At 41.5% G+C, this 17,031-nt stretch overlaps 2 protein-coding genes across 3 annotated transcripts in view; both read right to left on the reverse strand.

Moving 5' to 3' along the window:
• Nucleotides 1-17,031, reverse strand: part of LOC142303441 (solute carrier family 23 member 2-like) — a 511,942-nt gene that overhangs the window by 230,758 nt on the left and 264,153 nt on the right. The window lies entirely within an intron of this gene.
• Nucleotides 2,954-4,633, reverse strand: LOC142301426 (uncharacterized). 2 transcript variants are annotated; one of them, XR_012752801.1, is made up of 2 exons: nucleotides 3,798-4,633; nucleotides 2,954-3,712 (listed from the first exon to the last, which is right to left on the reverse strand). XR_012752801.1 is itself a non-coding variant. In XM_075342433.1 (2 exons), exons 1-2 carry the CDS (start codon nucleotides 4,203-4,205, stop codon nucleotides 3,009-3,011), a joined length of 915 nt encoding a protein of 304 aa, XP_075198548.1. In that variant the 5' UTR covers nucleotides 4,206-4,633; the 3' UTR covers nucleotides 2,954-3,008. The 2 variants fall into 2 exon arrangements, 1 of the variants encoding a protein (XP_075198548.1); XM_075342433.1 differs by having other exon boundaries at nucleotides 2,954-3,515.

Consider the following 17,031-nt stretch of genomic DNA (forward strand, 5'->3'; position numbering starts at 1 on the left):
GTGCCTTGTTTTTCCAATGAATGCAGCATGTTTGCTGCTTTGAGGCAAGTGGTCCCCATGTGTCTGGTGCCCCTAGAAAAAGGTTTGTCAAACATACGTAAAAAAGCAGGCTATACACGGGCTTTACATGCTACAATATATCTACCGATGTGTCGGCGGGGTCACGTTGTAAGTGATGCACATCCGGCATCGTTAGAGATATTGTAGTCTGTAAAACCTACATGCGATTACGATTAAACGAATAACCGGTCATCGCATACACGTCGTTCAATTACTAAAAATTGAACGTCTGGTTGCTCAATGTTCCCGAGACAGCACACATCGCAGTGTGTGACACCCCGGGAATGATGAACTGCAACTTACCTGCGTCCCGCTTCTTACGTATGGATGGTCGTATAGAAGGGTAAGTACTTGTGACAGGAACAAAGCATAGGTGCGACACGGTCAACAAATTTCAGTTGTCGCACATAAGATGGGGGCGTGTCACATCACATACGATATCGTATGCAGAATTGTATGGTGTAAAGTAGGCGTAAGCCATGGTGGCCTGGAGTTATGCGCTCAATAAAAGATTTCTCCTATACCTAGGACCACCTCCAGCTGCACAGGCAGCTCCACCATCTCCACCCTCTCCGGCTGTGGATCCACAATCTCCGCCAGCTCCAGCATCTCCTGCTGCGGAGCCATCATCCCCGCCGGCTCCAACATCTCCTGCTTCCGATCCACCACCTCCGCCTGCTGGGACACCCTCTCCTTCTCCAACCCCATCACCTGCTGCAACCCCATCACCTGCTGCAACCCCATCTCTTCCTTCAACCCCATCACCACCTTCTACCCAGTCTCCCCATACTTCTTCTAACGATGCCTTCTCCCCCGCATCAGTTGGTGAGTTTTGTGCAGGCTACCCTTCCTGTAATTTATGCACATATCATGGTGTCCCTACAAGTTGTAAAGGATACATGGATGTTTAAATGATGGTGGGCTGTCGTGTACTAATATTTGATTTGTGTTCCCTAGCCACAGGATCTGGTTGGGCCATCAGCGCCTCAGAAGAAGAAGAAGGTGATGAACCCCAGAACCGTAAGTGGTCAACCAAAAACATATACCTGACAGTTCGATGTTGGAACAAGGATGGTTAACTTTTCCCATTCCCTCCACAGAAATCCCCACACTACAGGACGTGTTGGATTCTCAACGCCATTTGTCAGAAGCCGTCCGGCGTCATGGCGAGCTGCTGGAACAGTTTTTGGCAGCCCAACAGCAGGGCCACTGAATGTTTGTGATTTAAATGTTTTTTTTGTTTTGTATGTCACATAAATCTTTCTAGTTTATTTTCGCTGTTGCTTACATTTTTGGACAAAACTTTAAAACAGGGTTTGGGAACCTATTTACTGCCGGGGACCATTTGGAATTTTCTACCAACCAACGGGGGCCACACCAAATTATCAACTTGAACACGACCAGGCTATATTTGTTAAAATAATTAATAAAATCAGCCCCAGAGTGGTGGCTGGAGAGACTGTGATGTTCGGTGAGATTGATCATTTTGATTCTCACCACTACATTTCCATGTATGTCTTGGTCTGGAGAGGCTGGGGGCATACACAACACAGGAGAAGCTAGGGCATATACATCACAGGAAACACTGAGGCATATACATCCCAGGAGAGGCTGCGTCATATACATCCCTTAAGAGTATGGGGCATATACATCACCCTGAGCAGTAGTTGGCAGCACAAAGAGCACTGTGCCGCCCTGGCAAAACCTGGGTGTTACAGAGGTCTGCATACATGTTATTGATGCTGATTTAACCCTCCCTTGGGGAGGTTCCCACACACAAACACACACCAGCCAATCAGACCCCACTCACCCCCTCCCCACGAAAACAGGAGGACATCAAGACTGTAGAGTGGCAACAATGTTTTTTTTTTTTTTTTTTCAATGATCTTGACTGTCCAGGGGAGGGTGTGTGTGTGTGTGTGATGTTACCTCTGAGACCACCTGGCTAGTCCAGGGCGTCACATAAGCAGCCCCTGTGTGGGGCTGGGGTGAGTGGTACTCACGGCCTCAGGAATGGGCCAGCCTCTTGTGGGACCCGAAGTGGACCAGGAGAGGGGTGCCAGCTGACGGGACCCAGTACGGACCAGTGTGAAAAGAAGACACATACCTCGGGCAGGAAAAGATCACCTGAATTACACACACGGGTGTGGGACCCGTCTTCACAGCAGCGGGCCGTTGGCACCTGTTACCAGCAACTTGGTTAATTACTGGACTGGGGTTAGTTATTGGTTTATACTGTGAGTACTCCTGCACCACCCGGTACAAGGCGAGGACTGTACCCGTCACTCTACAAACTACCTCTCCCAATTGGTCCGTGGGACTATAAATCCCCCTACCCGTGGAGGGTATCCCACCTAGCTGCCCCACACCATCAGTCCCGGGCACGGTCCCCAGAGGCAGTGGCGGTGCCACCACCTTATCAACGCAACCCACGGGTGGCGTGACAGACAATTCCCCCTACCTAATCCCCCTCTTTTTTGGGAGCTTGACATTACAGACCGGGTCACGACACCGGGATACCTGCAGAAGTAACCCCTTGGCCAGGATCTCATTTCCCCCCCAATCCCTGGGCAACACAGCAATAGATGGCAGCACAAAGAGCTGTAGGTGGCATAACACAAACAGCACTGACAGTGACAGCACTAGAAGGCAGCAGGGAGAGCACTATGTTCCCCACCACAGCTTTAAAACAAAGAACCCACAAAAACATTCTTATTTAAGAAAAATAAAAAAACACCCACACACACACATTATATATGTGCATCTGTAGCGTTGTGCCATGATGGCGACCTTGACCTCCACCCAACCCTTTACCCCGTGAATAATGTTATGCAGAATTCATGAAAGCTGTACAAAAGTTTGAAATCAAAGACATTTTTTATTACAATTCCCTAACATTGCTTAAACAACAACAAAAACAGCATAAATATTATAACAAAAAACAAAAACTATAAATTTTGGTATTGCTTATTCGAGTCATTTAAATGTTGCCTCTGTGGGCTGAAAAATTGGTTCGTTGGGGGGAACATGGGATACTGTGCGGGGGGGTCATGCTGGAGGTGTGGTGGAGGCTCCATCCTCATCCATGGCACTTGATCCCATGAAGACTGTTGTCGATGTTCTACGTCACACACTTTTGAGGAGTCTGTCAGTTTCCCCTCTGCCGCCTTGTTGAGGGCCTCCAGCATGACCCTTTCGACATGAACTCTTTGTTTGTCATCCAGCTTACGGAGTCTTTCATCCGTAAGCTGGGCAAATCCGCAAATGGATGGTCTGCTGTGCTGATCCAGGATTTTCTTCGCCATATCCATAAGGTCTGTTGAAGATGAGTTGTTCGGCTGCCTCTTACGGGTCGAGGAGATCCGCCGCGGTAATGGAGCTTCTGCGGTCTCCTCGGAAGTCCCGGCAATTTCATCATCACCACCTGTCACTATTGGCCCAGCTTCACAACGATCCTGCGGAACAATAAAAATGATGTTAAAATCAGATATCATGAGCAGCAGGCACAGGGATACACATGCACTGGAAACTAATGGGAGGGGCAGACTAGTACTACAAGATATGAAATGTCATTACATGGTATGAAAATAGAGTGTGGAGAAACTAGCAAAGGAGTATACTTATCTGAACTGGAAGGGATACATTTTGAAATCTGCAACAGTAATCATAGAAAACCGTAGTAACTATTTTCAATTAAATAATGCCATGTACATCAAAAGTTTCACAAAGGTACTTACATCTCCAACTGTGGTGTCAGACCGGACCTCAGGCTGTGTTCCCGGACCCAAGGACAGCGATGTTATTGTCCGTGGTACCTCTTGGTCTCTTATGAAGGCCAGCAAATCGTAGTACCAAAGCTTTGGAACGTAAAGTTCCTCCGTTCCGGCACCAGATTTGCTGGCCTTTTCCACCTTATTTAGTTCCTTTTTATAAACGGTGCGAAGACCCTGGATTTTCTTTCGCACAATCTCTGTCGTAATGGTCTCCATTGGGTTATGCCTCTGGAACAATTCAATAAGCTGCTCATAGGCCTGCTTTTTCTTGTATCGATTGCTGTAATCGACAGACTTTATCTTCCACAAACAAGGCAGGGATTGATACATCTCAATCACCTCCCTTATGAATTCTTGTTTGTTGGAAGACATCTGAAAAAAAAGGAAATTAATGTATTACTACATTGTTATAAACTAAGCACAAGAATATAGCTGCTATAATACTGCCACCTATGTACAACTACTTTAATACTGCTCCTATGTCCAATAATATAACTACTATAATACGGCCCCCTATGTACAAGAATATAACTACTATCATACTGCCCCCTATATACAAGAATTTAACTACTATAATACTGCCCCTATGTACAAGAATTTAACTACTATAATACTGCCCCTATGTACAAGAATATAACTACTATAATACTGCCCCTATGTACAAGAATATAACTACTATAATACTGCCCCTATGTACAAGAATATAACTACTATAATACTGCTCCTATGTATAAGAATATAACTACTATAATACTGCCCCTATGTACAAGAATATAACTACTATAATACTGCTCCCTATATACAAGAATATAACTACTATATTACTGTCCCTATATACAAGAATATAACTACTATAATACTGCCCCTATATACAAGAATATAACTACTATATTACTGCCCCTATGTACAAGAATATAACTACTATAATACTGCTCCCTATATACAAGAATATAACTACTATATTACTGTCCCTATATACAAGAATATAACTACTATAATACTGCCCCTATATACAAGAATATAACTACTATAATACTGCCCCTATGTACAAGAATATAACTACTATAATACTGCCTCTATATACAAGAATATAACTACTATAATACTGCCCCTATGTACAAGAACATAACTATATGTACAGCGGTATTGAATATATAACGTCAGGAATAGAAAAGCTATAATACTTCCCCCTATGTACATAGATAAATATAACTAAATATAACTATAATACTGCCACAATATACAAGAATACAGTTGCTATATTAATGTCACGATGTACTAGAATATTGGTATAATACTGCCTAAAAAAATTACTTACCTTTAAGTCAGGAGAATATTAAAAATCCAAGACGAAATCAACAAATTGAAAAAATCACTGCAACAAACTGCGTTCTGAAAAAGCTCAGGTAGAGTGAATGGAAGCGCTACTGCGTCGTCTTTTGTTTGATACGGTCACCCAATCAGGCGACGCTGTAGTGATGACCAATCGGAACAGAGGGGCGTGAAGAAAGACAACGCAAAGCGCTGTAGCGATCACCAATAGGAACAGAGGGGCGTGAAAAGAGATAACGCAAACCGTATCTAGGGGTTAAAACCACACCTCTGACTCGTCGTGCAATGACATGTCTGAAACCACACAACGACCGTCGACGTCGCTATGATCTCTGCTTCGTCGCTGCTTTATTTAGCATGTTTGACAGCTTACTAACGATCATCTATGGTCGCTGCAACGTCACAGAATATGGTGACGTTGCAGCGACGTCGTTGTCGTCGTCGTTATGTGTGACACCAGCTTTAGACTGTAAGCTCTTATGATAAGTGTGGTCTTGTCACGCTCTTCTGTAGAGTATGAGCTCTTATGTTCAGCAGGATTCTCTCTCTCTCTCCTGTAGAGTATAAGCTCTTATGCTTAGCAGGGTCCTGTCTCTCTCCTGTAGCGTATTAGCTCCTATGGTCAGCAGGATTCTATCTCTTTCCTGTAGAGTATAAGCTTTTATGTTCAGCAGGGTCCTGTCTCTCTCCTGTAGAGTATAAGCTCTTATGGTCAGCAGGATTCTCTCTCTCTCTTTCTCTCTTCATCTCTCCTGTAGAGTATAAACTCTTATGGATAGCAGGGTCCTTTCTTTCTCCTATAGAGTATGAGCTCTTATGGTCAGCAGCATCCTCTCTTTCGCCTGTAGAGTTTAAGCTCTTATCGTCAGCAGGATCCGCTCTCTCTCCTATAGGATGTAAGCTCTTATGGATAGCAGGATCCTCTCTCTCTTCTGTAGTGTATAAGCTCTTATGGTCAATGGGGTTTTGTCTTTCTCTGCCACGAGAATTTTCCAAGCAATTACAAACATTCATGTATTGAGATTCGCATGAATTTCGTTGCCGGAAATCAAAGTTTGGGGAAAAATTTGGTGAAGCTGGCAAATTCAAATGTAAAAAAATGCCTTTCATGTCAACTAATTATTTAAAGTGCATGGCATTGGATTTTAGAGTAGAAACTGTACACATTACTAAACAGATCTCTTAGATCCTATCAGAATGCTGTACTTACTTTAACATTCTATATTGGAATATCTTTAGAATTTTTTATTAAAGTTTAATTCAATTTCTGCCCACCTAGACTGAGTGACTGTGCTGTAATGTCATCATGTTGCTAAGATGTCACAATGCTCAGGACAAACTGTAGCTGTCAGTCAGGCTAAGTGGTTGGAGAATGGACTTATGAGTTATTATTTTATTAGTTTTATTTGATAGCTGGACTCACAAAATATTTAGCATAAAATCAGGATTGAATAGTCATTCCAATATAAATTTTTAAAGAAAGTTCAACAACCTCATAAGATCTATGCGATCTCTTCAAAAATGTATGTAGTCTGCATTTTGAAATCTGTTTTAAAGTTAATTTTAATCAATAGATCTTGGAATAATAATGAATTCCACAAATGGATGTGTTTAAAAATAATGTTCCTGCGCTGAGATAATCTTATATACTGTATGTACCCCTGCTACATACTGTGTAATGGCTGTGTCTGACAATACAGAGACATGATCTGGTCATACCACAGCTCCTGGGCAGAGGAGGACATAAAAGTGTATAAAGACATTAATAACATGGGATCATAGATGATTCTTTGAGGTAGAACATTTCACTGTCTGTTTTAAAAACAATGTTTTTTTTAACACAAAGAATTATTAGCGACCTCGTGCTTTAATGTCTGTATACTTTTTTTTACTTCTTACCTAGCCCAGGAGATGAGGTATGATCAGACCATGTACCTGTATGGCCAGACACAGTCATTACACAGCACATAGCAGGGACTCCTATATATAAGATTATCTCAGGACAGGAACATTTTTTTAAAAAACTTCCACATGTGGAACTTATAATTATTTCAAGACCTATTATTATTAGTCAAAGTGAATTTAGTTCTTGGGGAAAACTCCTTTAAAGTATTATCTGCCAATTGCTGGATCTATACACAAGATAGGCCATCAATTTAAAAGTTTTAGAAACCCCATTTACCCCTTTCTTTTATAACAAAACTTAAAAAGGGTTGTCTAGCAAAACTTTTTGAAGTTAAGCTAATTTAGCAATCCAGCATCTTAAACTCCTGGTAATTTGCTATTATTGCTAGGGAAAGTTATGAACAGCAAAACAATTCTTCTATATACGCCAACCACAGGGCAAAAGTTGTATTAAATGAATGACCATCCATGTCATCCGTGAATGAGCCTTAACCCCATTATGACCTAGGACGTAAAAATACATTGTAGGTAATATTGTCCCATTAATGAGAGCTCATATGGCAAGCCCACATTATTCCCAGCACATGTCTGCTGGTCTTATCAGCCATGTGCAGCTAACAGGTGCAGGTGGAACGGAGATCCACCCACACCTGTTAACTAGTTAGATCACAAACTGTGACAGCGCGATCTAATATGCTCCTAAAAGGTTTGCGCCGTTCCCAGCAACCATTGGCAGCCTTGTGATGGCTGTCATGACACCATGGGGTCAGCTCTGCTGGCATTCACCGAATAACAGCATTTCTGCTACAGCAAAAGCGATTGGATAGTGCAAGCTTCATGTCCCTTATCCAGATTAAAAAAAAAACAATAAAAAATATGTAAAAGAAAAGTTTTTAAACATATGAAAAATAAAAAAAACCTAAAAGTTCAAATCAAGGATCTTTTGACCCATTGAGAATAAAACATTAAAAAATACATTTGGTATTGCTGAGTTCAGAATCAAATATTGATTAATCAGATCATTAAAGGGTGTAGCAAAAAAAAATCAAATTGTCAAAATGTATGAGTTTTTTGGTTGCCGCAATATTGCATTACAGTGCAATATCAGGCAATGAAAACACCACATCTACCCATAAATGGTATAATTAAAAATGTCAGTTCAAGATACAAAAAATAAACTATTACTGAGCCCCAGATCCTGAAAAATGAGAATACTATGAGTTTTGGAAATTGGCGACAAAAGCGCAATTCTTTTTTTTGGGAAACTTCTGAATTTTTTTCTACCACTTACATAAAAGTAAAACTATACATGTTTGGAGTCAACGAGGGGCAATCCAAAAGTAATGATAATCGGTTATTTCTATTGCACACAGAAATTAAAATAAAATGTTTTCTTCTCTCTTAGGTACCCACTAGTCCAGGAAAAAAAATCACTTAAATAGGCCACGATTCCCGGGAGCTACATTCATTTGAATATGAACTGCCGAGGAGTGAACATCAAAAAAACGAGCTCAGAGCTGTCATCAAATACCTCTGCTTGAAAAAAATGACTACCAAACACATACACAGCGACTTGGTGGAAACATTGGGGGACTCTTCTCCTCCATATTCCACAGTTGCACGCTGGGCCAAGGAATTTAAGCTGGGAAGAACATCGACTGAAGATGAACATCGTGAAGGATGCCCATCCACGTCCCTCAATGAAGAAAACGTGAAAAAAGTTGAAGAAGTTGTATTGGCAGATCGAAGAGTGACTATCGGGCATGTAGCTGAGGTCACAGGGATCTCACATGGCAGCATTCAAAGAATCCTTGCAAAAGAATTGCATATGAGAAAGGTCTCTGCATGTTGGGTGCCAAAAATGTTAACCGACGAGCAAAAGAAGAAACGAGTTGACATTTCAATAGCAAATCTCGAAACGTTCCAAGCAGACAAGGAGAATGTTTTGTCACGTTTTTTGACCATGGACGAGACCTGGATCCACCACTTTGATCCCGAAACTAAACAACAATCAATGACATGGAAACGAGCCGACAAACCGACGCCGAAGAAATTCAAAGTGTCATACTCAGCAGGGAAGGTTATGGCGTCCGTTTTTTGGGACCCTGAAGGAATTATTATGGTAGACTATTTGAAGAAGGGAGCCATTATTACGGGCTCCTACTACGCAGAACAAATAAGAATATTGCGGGAGGCTATCAAGGAGAAAAGGCGCGGCAAACTGCGGGCTGTAGTGCTGTTTCACCAAGATAATGCGCCGGCTCACAAAGCTGCAGTTGCCATGGCAACCATTCATGAAGCGGGTTTTGAACTGGTGGAATACCCCCCCTATTCGCCAGATCTAGCCCCAAGTGACTTCTTTCTCTTTCCTCGCCTCAAGGAACACCTCCGGGGCAAGAAATTTGACGACAATAGCGACGTGATAACCGCTGTTGGGGATTTTTTTGAGGGACAAGATCAAGAATTTTTTTCGAAGGGAATTCTAAGTTTAGGAAAGAGATGGACTAAATGTATAGACTTGTTAGGAGACTATGTAGAAAAATAAAACATTTTTTTTAATATATTCATTGTGTTTATTATTGACTATCATTACTTTTGGATCGCCCCTCGTACAAACTCGTACTGACCTGGGGAATGATATAATACCAGGTCAGTTTTACCATATAGTGAACATGGTAAATAAACAACCCCAAAAAACAATTGTGCAATAGGTTTTCCAGTACAATATTGGGAAGAATAAATGGTGTCCTTCAAAAGCACAGCTCATCCCGTGAAAAAACAAGGCCTCATATGTCTATATTGACTGAAAAATAAAAAAGTTATTGCTCTTGAAAGAAGGGGAGGAAAAAATGAAAATGAAAAAAACGGAAAATCACTGGGTGATAAAGGGGGTTATCATTTGGGAGCTATGGATTTAGAGATGTTTCTGATAAGGTAGCCCACCTCTAAGACACCTTTAATACGTCAATTAGGTCTATTGAAAAGAGGTTGCTTTAGAGAATCAGCCTTTCTATTTAAGAACAAGAAACGGAAAACTCAATGATACATTTCTTTGAAAGAAAGCGGAAGAGACTGGATTTAATGCAATTTAGTCACTAATTGCTTTAAAATGTTAAAGAATGAGGACATTAGAACACGTTGCAGGATGTGCCATGTATGATCTTTAGTGATGTTGTTGTCGTTATTTTTTGACCTCTGATGTGATTTGTCCTGACATTCCTATATAATTGTTAAGATCACAAGACTACTCATGAGCAAGGACCAGAAGACTGTATCTGGTTTAAATGTATTACAACTTGCATACCTTACATAGACGTTACGAATTGAGATTGGTATATTCCTTACGTCTGAAGATACATTGTCTACAGTGACATTCATCACGAATAAAAATGCATTGATTGTTTTTTTTAATAATGTGTCCAAGATGTTTTTACATAATCAACCTGTTACTCTTCCACGTCCAGTAATCTACATGACATCATTTAATGAGTAGAAAAAATAACTTTGATGCCATAAATGTTCAAAAAAAGAAACAAAGGCAGTAAAAAAATACGTTAATTAAATCTATGTTTGTTTGATCTGAAAAGTACTAAATGCAACTCATCGATGGAAATTTGGAACTCAGAGATACACTCAAAAAACCATAACTTGTGTACTATGCTATAGTAAGACAGTGCCTAAGCCTGTGCGCACAGTGCTGTTTTTGATGCGTTATTTGGTGTAATTTATAATGCAGTTTGTTGCCCACATCTGCATGTCTATCCTTATGCCAGCAAAGCCTATGAGAATTCTGAAATGCTGTGTGCGCGCTGCTTCTTTTTTCCTTGCAGTTTTTGGTGTAGAAAAAAAAGCAGCATGTCAATTGTTGCTCCATTTCCTCCTACATTTTTTAGCCCTTCCAGCCATTGAATTTACTAATATAATGCTCTAAAAAAAAAAGCCAAAACAAACACCAAAAACAATTTTTTCGGTGCATTTTTGGCCACTAGGTGCATTTTCGGTGCAAAACAATTCTGCAATGTACACACGTTAGCAGCTAATAACTCTGCAATGCAGATGAGACATTAAAAAATCTAATGTGTTATTTCGCTCTGGAGCCACTATTCCATGATGTAACCAGTTTAACATGCTAAAACTAATTTGCTTCAATTTTCTGCTTGTACTTTGGTGGTAGTGTTGGTCAATATCTTTGTCTTCTTTGTGTTGAGTAGGAGTCCCATGTTTGAGCTTTTCGTCTTGACATTCCGTAATATGTCTTTCTTTCCATCTACGCTTGTTGCTATTAATGTTGTGTCATCTGTGTATTTAAGATTGTTGATGATACATCCAACAATTTTCATTCCGTCTTCTTTTTCAGTAAGACCAGCTTTCCAAAAAATAGCTTCTGCATATAAATTGAAGAGAAATAGTGACAGAATGCAGTCTTGTCTGACACCTCAATCTACTTTGAGCCATTCAAACTGTTCCTTCTTGGTCAATTTAAAAGTTGCTGATGAGGCTCATCCAATGGTTTGGCAAACCTATATCCTTCCTGGTATTCCAAAGTTTCTGGTGAACAACAGAATCAAAGGCTTTGCTGTAATTGGTGAAGCAAAATAAGATTTCCCATGTTATATTCTATGGCCTCTTCCATCATCTATATAATGTTAGCAATTACATTTCTTGTTCATCTGCCGTTTCTAAATCTGGCTTTTTTCTCAGGCAGCTCTTTGTCAAAGTAAGCCAAAGCCATCTTTCTAGGACCTTTAGCTGTATTTTGCTGCCATGAGGTATGAGCGCAATAGAAAGAGTTTTCACAGTCGGTGTTAACTCCCTTAGGCCTCTGCCACACTCACGTGAAATTCACGCACGTGCCGCGAGACACGTATTTTCCCTGCGTGTTGCGTGCAGGTAAGTACGTGTCTCTGGTACGTGCGTGACACATGTGTTCTACGTGTGCTATCCGCGATAGCACACGTAGAATCAGTAATTATTATACTCACCTGGTCCTTCCTGATGTCTGCGCTGCTGTCCGTGGTGCTGATCCTCGGTCTCCAGCCCTCCCGTCTCCCCGCTGCTGCTGCTGCCAGGCAGTGAAGTGAATATTCTATGAGATTAATGAGCGGCGGTCGGCAGCAAGAGGCAGCAGCGGCAGAGACAGGAGGGCTGGAGAAGGTGAGTAAATGTTTTGTTTTTTTTTCACTGACATGTGTGTTTTCTCCGGCGCGTGTCACACGGGACCGCATCCACACTACACCCGTGTGGTACGGGTGCGGGCCGTGTGACACCCGTGCTGCCGGAGAAATCACTGACATGTCAGCGCTTTGAAAATCGCACACACGTACAAACGCACACGGACACACGTTCCGTGTGGTTTTACGTGTGTGTGCCTGCTACAATAGGGTAGCATTGGTTAAAGTGTCTCCGTGCCGCCGGGACGTGTAAAAAATGACAAACACGTACCGGAGGCACGGATGTGTGGCGCAGGCCTTAAGAATAGGAATAAATTCTGATTTTGTCCAGTCCTTGGTCATTTTCCAGTTGCCCATATCTGTTGACAAGTGTGTGATCATATCAACTGCTGTTTCAAAAAACTTCATTAGCTCTATTGGAATATTGTCACATCCAGGTGCTTTGTTTTTTGATAGAAGCATTATCACATCAACGACTTTGACTTTCAAGATGTTCAGTTTGATATCATGTGCACTCTCAGTTTCTTGCCATATCTTGTAAAGGTGTTTCTGTATTGTTTACATCTTTCCTTGATCTATTCTGATTAGTTAGTTGGTTACCATTGGCACCTTTCAATTTACCTACTCTTAGTTGAAACTTTTGTTACATCTTTTGTTCTTTTGGTATACTTACCGGATCCTACCCATCAGTTGTTCATTTTCTATCTCTGTAGATAGCTTTTGGTAATGAACTTCTTTGTCTGCTCATATAGCTATATTTAGTCTTTTACTGATTTTCTCTTTGTGTTGCTTGTTACCTTTTGTTTTTGCCATTCATCTTTCATTAATGATGTTTAGGGTCTCTTCTATTAACCATAGGTGCTGGGGGTCTTTTCTAACTCTTGTTTATTGTCTTTATGGCTTCTTGACAACTAGTGTTCTTTATATGAGTCCATAATTCCTAAGGCATTTTTTCATTAGTGTTCAGTAATATAAATCGGTTGTGCAGACCATTCGAAATACTTTAGATATGTTGGTCAAATCGAAGTTGAAATGACCTGTTGTCTAGTCCGTGCATTCCAAGTGCATTAACATAGGGAAAAATATCAATACTGTCCTTTCATTGTTGGGGGTGGGGTGGTATATGAAGTTCATTAAGTGGTAAAATACCTAACAATCTTATTCTGCAGGTCAGTACAATACCAAACTTGAATAGCTTTCTTTTTTAAAGTGCTAAAAACTGTTACAAATTTTCAAAAAATATATTTTGTGCTATTATTTTTAGTAGTCTCATAACTTTTTCATTTTGTCATCGAGACACTGTGTGCCACCCCCGTGCCAGCAGCCGGTGCTGCTCGGATCCGGATCTGCGGAATAGCTCAAGGGCCTCTACCGGACCCGGGGGTCGCGCGGACACTTCGAATAAAAAGGGGGACATAATTGTACGGGATTTGTTAGAAACTGTCTATGACGCCACCCACGGTGTGTGGTGGGATATAGCACCACTGCTGCTGTTATGGGGTGCCTGGGAAGATGTGATGGCAGCTGGATGTTAACCCCTCTGTGGGTAGGGATGGATGCCCCAGGGCCCAGTGTTGTGCAGGGTTGCAGGGATCAGCACACTTACAGTTCGGTTGTCCTGGTGCTGGATGAGGTTGCATTCATATGTGGAGTCACTGGTTATCGTGGTGCTGGATGAGGTTGCACAGATGTGTGGAGTCAATAAACACAATGTTCTTTTGGTAAACCAAGGTGATGGTGGCCGGCCTCCGCAGACGGGTGTATCAGGTCTCACACCCGGGCTAGTGGTCAATGTCCTCTGCACTTCTGTAGTTTTCAGTGATGGACTTCCTGGGGAGTGAGTCTGCTCCCGGTCCTTTGGTTGGGAGCTGTGCCCGTCAGGCACTGACCTGTGGGATCTACCGGGCCCTGGCGGATGCCCTATCCCTCTCTGGTGGGTGGTTGTCTACTTTTCGGGACTTAGGTTGGAACAGGACCTAAAATCCTGCCCTCAATTGGTTATTTAGCTAGGCCGTTGGTGCCAGTCCTGGCTTCAGGGTCGAAGTACCCCCTTTGTGCGCGGTTAATGGGTCGGTTCTCCGGTGTCAGTACCGGCAGGCTACAACCCTGCCCCGGTCCACCTCGGATCTCCAGCAGCCGTCTTTCCGTCTCCTGCTGGCACTTACCACTGTCTGCCACATAGCCAGAACATCAGGGCTCCAACCCCTACGCCTGTCAGCTAGCACCTCCACTCACCACTAACTCCAAACTTGACTTCCGTGCACTGTAAACTTAACTCAACTGACTGCTTTTCCCGCCTCGGGTTCTCCAGACCCCTAGGTGGGCATTCTCCTTCCGCCTGGTCTCGCCCACTGGTGTTTCTGTCCTTCCCTGAGGGGGTGACTAGGGTTTCAGGTCAGATGGTTTAACCCTGAGTGGGAGCGGTGTTGTTTGGGGGCTAAACTGTGTGACTACCTGGTTCTGCCAGGGCGTAACAACTGTGTGAGAGATTAATTTTTACATAGTAAGTTGTACCTTTTTGTGGCTCATTGCTCTAATTTTGGAGTTCAGACAACGTTTTACTCAATTTTTTTGCATTTTTGAGAATGTTTGATAAGCAAAATTTTAAATTAAGAAATTAGGTACAAGTCAAATTTTTATGTTATTGTTGAACCCCTTCACCCCCAGGTGATTTTCTGTTTTTCGTTTTTTGCTCTCCTTCTTTTGAGAGCCCTACCTTTTTTATTTTTCAATCATCCTTTCCGTATGATGGCTTATTTTTTGTGGGGCGAGTTGTACTTTTGAATTAAATCATTTCTTTTACGATATAGTGTACTGAAAAATGAGAAAACATTCCAAGTGTGTTGAAATTGCAAAAAAGAAGTCCAATTGCACAATGTTTTGAATATATTTTAGTCACTGCGTTCAATATATGTTAAACTAATGTGTCAGTATGATGTCTCAGGTCAGTATGAGTTTGCATGCTTGTATACGTTTACTTTTCTGGGGTGAAAAAAAATTCAGAAGTTTCTCAAAAAAAACCAGTAACACTTTTGACACCATTTTCTGAGACCCACAGCATTCTCATTTTTCGGGGTCTATGGCTCTGTGATGGCATATTTTTTGCTTTTTGAGCTGAAATTTTTAATTATACCATTTTCCTGTAGATGCTCATTGCCTTTTATTGCATTTTAAAACATTTTGTGGTTACCTAAAAACATAATTTTGTCGTTTGGCATTTGTTTCTCTTCATGCCGTGTACTGATCAGAAAAATTGATTTTATATTTTGATAGATTGCGGCAATACCAAATACGTGTATAATTTATATATCTTAACTGTTTTTTTTTCAAGGGGGCAAATGGGGGGGAGTTTTAACTTTTATTTTTCTTTAATTTTTGATATTTTTTAAAACTTTTAACTTTTTTTATTTATTTTACTGGTACCCCTTTACTATTATTATTTATTATTTATTATTATTATTATTATAGCGCTAGTTATTCCATGGCACTTTACAAGTGAAAAGGGCATACATAAAATCAAGCACAGACTGGTACAGGAGGAGAGGGGACCCTGCCTGCGAGGGCTCACAGCCTACAGGGGTTGGGTGAGGATACAGTAGGTGAGGACAGAGCTGGTTGCGCAGTGGGTTATTGTAGATTGTATGCTTGTCAGAAGAGGTGGGACTTCAGGTTCCTTTTGAAGCTTTCCATGGTAGTTGAGAGTCTGATATGCTGGGGTAGAGCGTTCCACAGTATGGGAGAGGCACGGGAGAAATCTTGTATGCGATTGTGGGAAGAGGAGATAAGAGGAGTGGAGAAGGAGATCTTTTAAAGATCGGAGGTTGTGTGCAGGTAGGTTCTGAGAAATTAGGTCACAGATGTATGGAGGAATCAGGTTGCAGATGGCTGATTTATAAAGTACCCTTGGGGACTTTATGTATCAGCAGTCTGATTGCTTGTTCATTTTTATTGATCAGAGCTGCACACTTCTGATCAGCAGCGATGCAGCGTTCCTGTGAGAACAAGCATAGCAGCATAGCTCATCAGATGACCCCAAGCTACCATCTCAACCATCAGCTTTCTATGATTATGTCACGGGGCCTCTGATGGTAGTGAGAAATGGCGTGATCCCTGCCGTGGCTATTTAAATCATGCTGTCACATTTTGACAACGCGATCTAAGTGGCAAGGTGCGGGTGGATCATGAATCAACTCGCGCCTGTAAGCCTCACATGTCTGCTGTTCAAATTAGCAGACATGTGTGGGGATTACCGCCGGCTCACTGCAGCAACCGGCCGTGATTACTGCGACATGACTGATGATGCATCAGTACATCATCGGTAGTGAAGGGGTGAAAACTTGTATCAACTTTTTTATCACTTTTTCTTTTAGTCCCCCAGAAGTGAATTGCACCTTGGATCATTTCATCTCCTTTTCTTTTTACTGAAATACCAGTAGTATGTAGTGAAATTGATCTTCAAAAATCAAGTAAATTGATTGGTATTGTCATTATTTGGTTATGTTACAAATGTGGCAGAAAATCTTGCTAAAAATCCATTTCAAATATTTTTGAGGCATGTATATGAATTTTAAGAAAATCCAGTATAGATGTACAAGCCAAAAACAGAAATATCTGTAACAAAGAGCTTGTGCAAATGGTACAAATATGTGCATAAAGCCTGCATGACAGTTCATGATGGCTGTACAGTGCCATAATATGTAGCTACTAGGGATGAGCGAATATATTTGCCACTATTCGGTATCTGACGGATAATGGGGTATTCTTGGTATTCGCTATCCGATGGCTAATAT

Source organism: Anomaloglossus baeobatrachus, chromosome 4 (genome assembly GCF_048569485.1).
Source record: "Anomaloglossus baeobatrachus isolate aAnoBae1 chromosome 4, aAnoBae1.hap1, whole genome shotgun sequence".
Lineage (NCBI taxonomy): Eukaryota > Metazoa > Chordata > Amphibia > Anura > Aromobatidae > Anomaloglossus > Anomaloglossus baeobatrachus.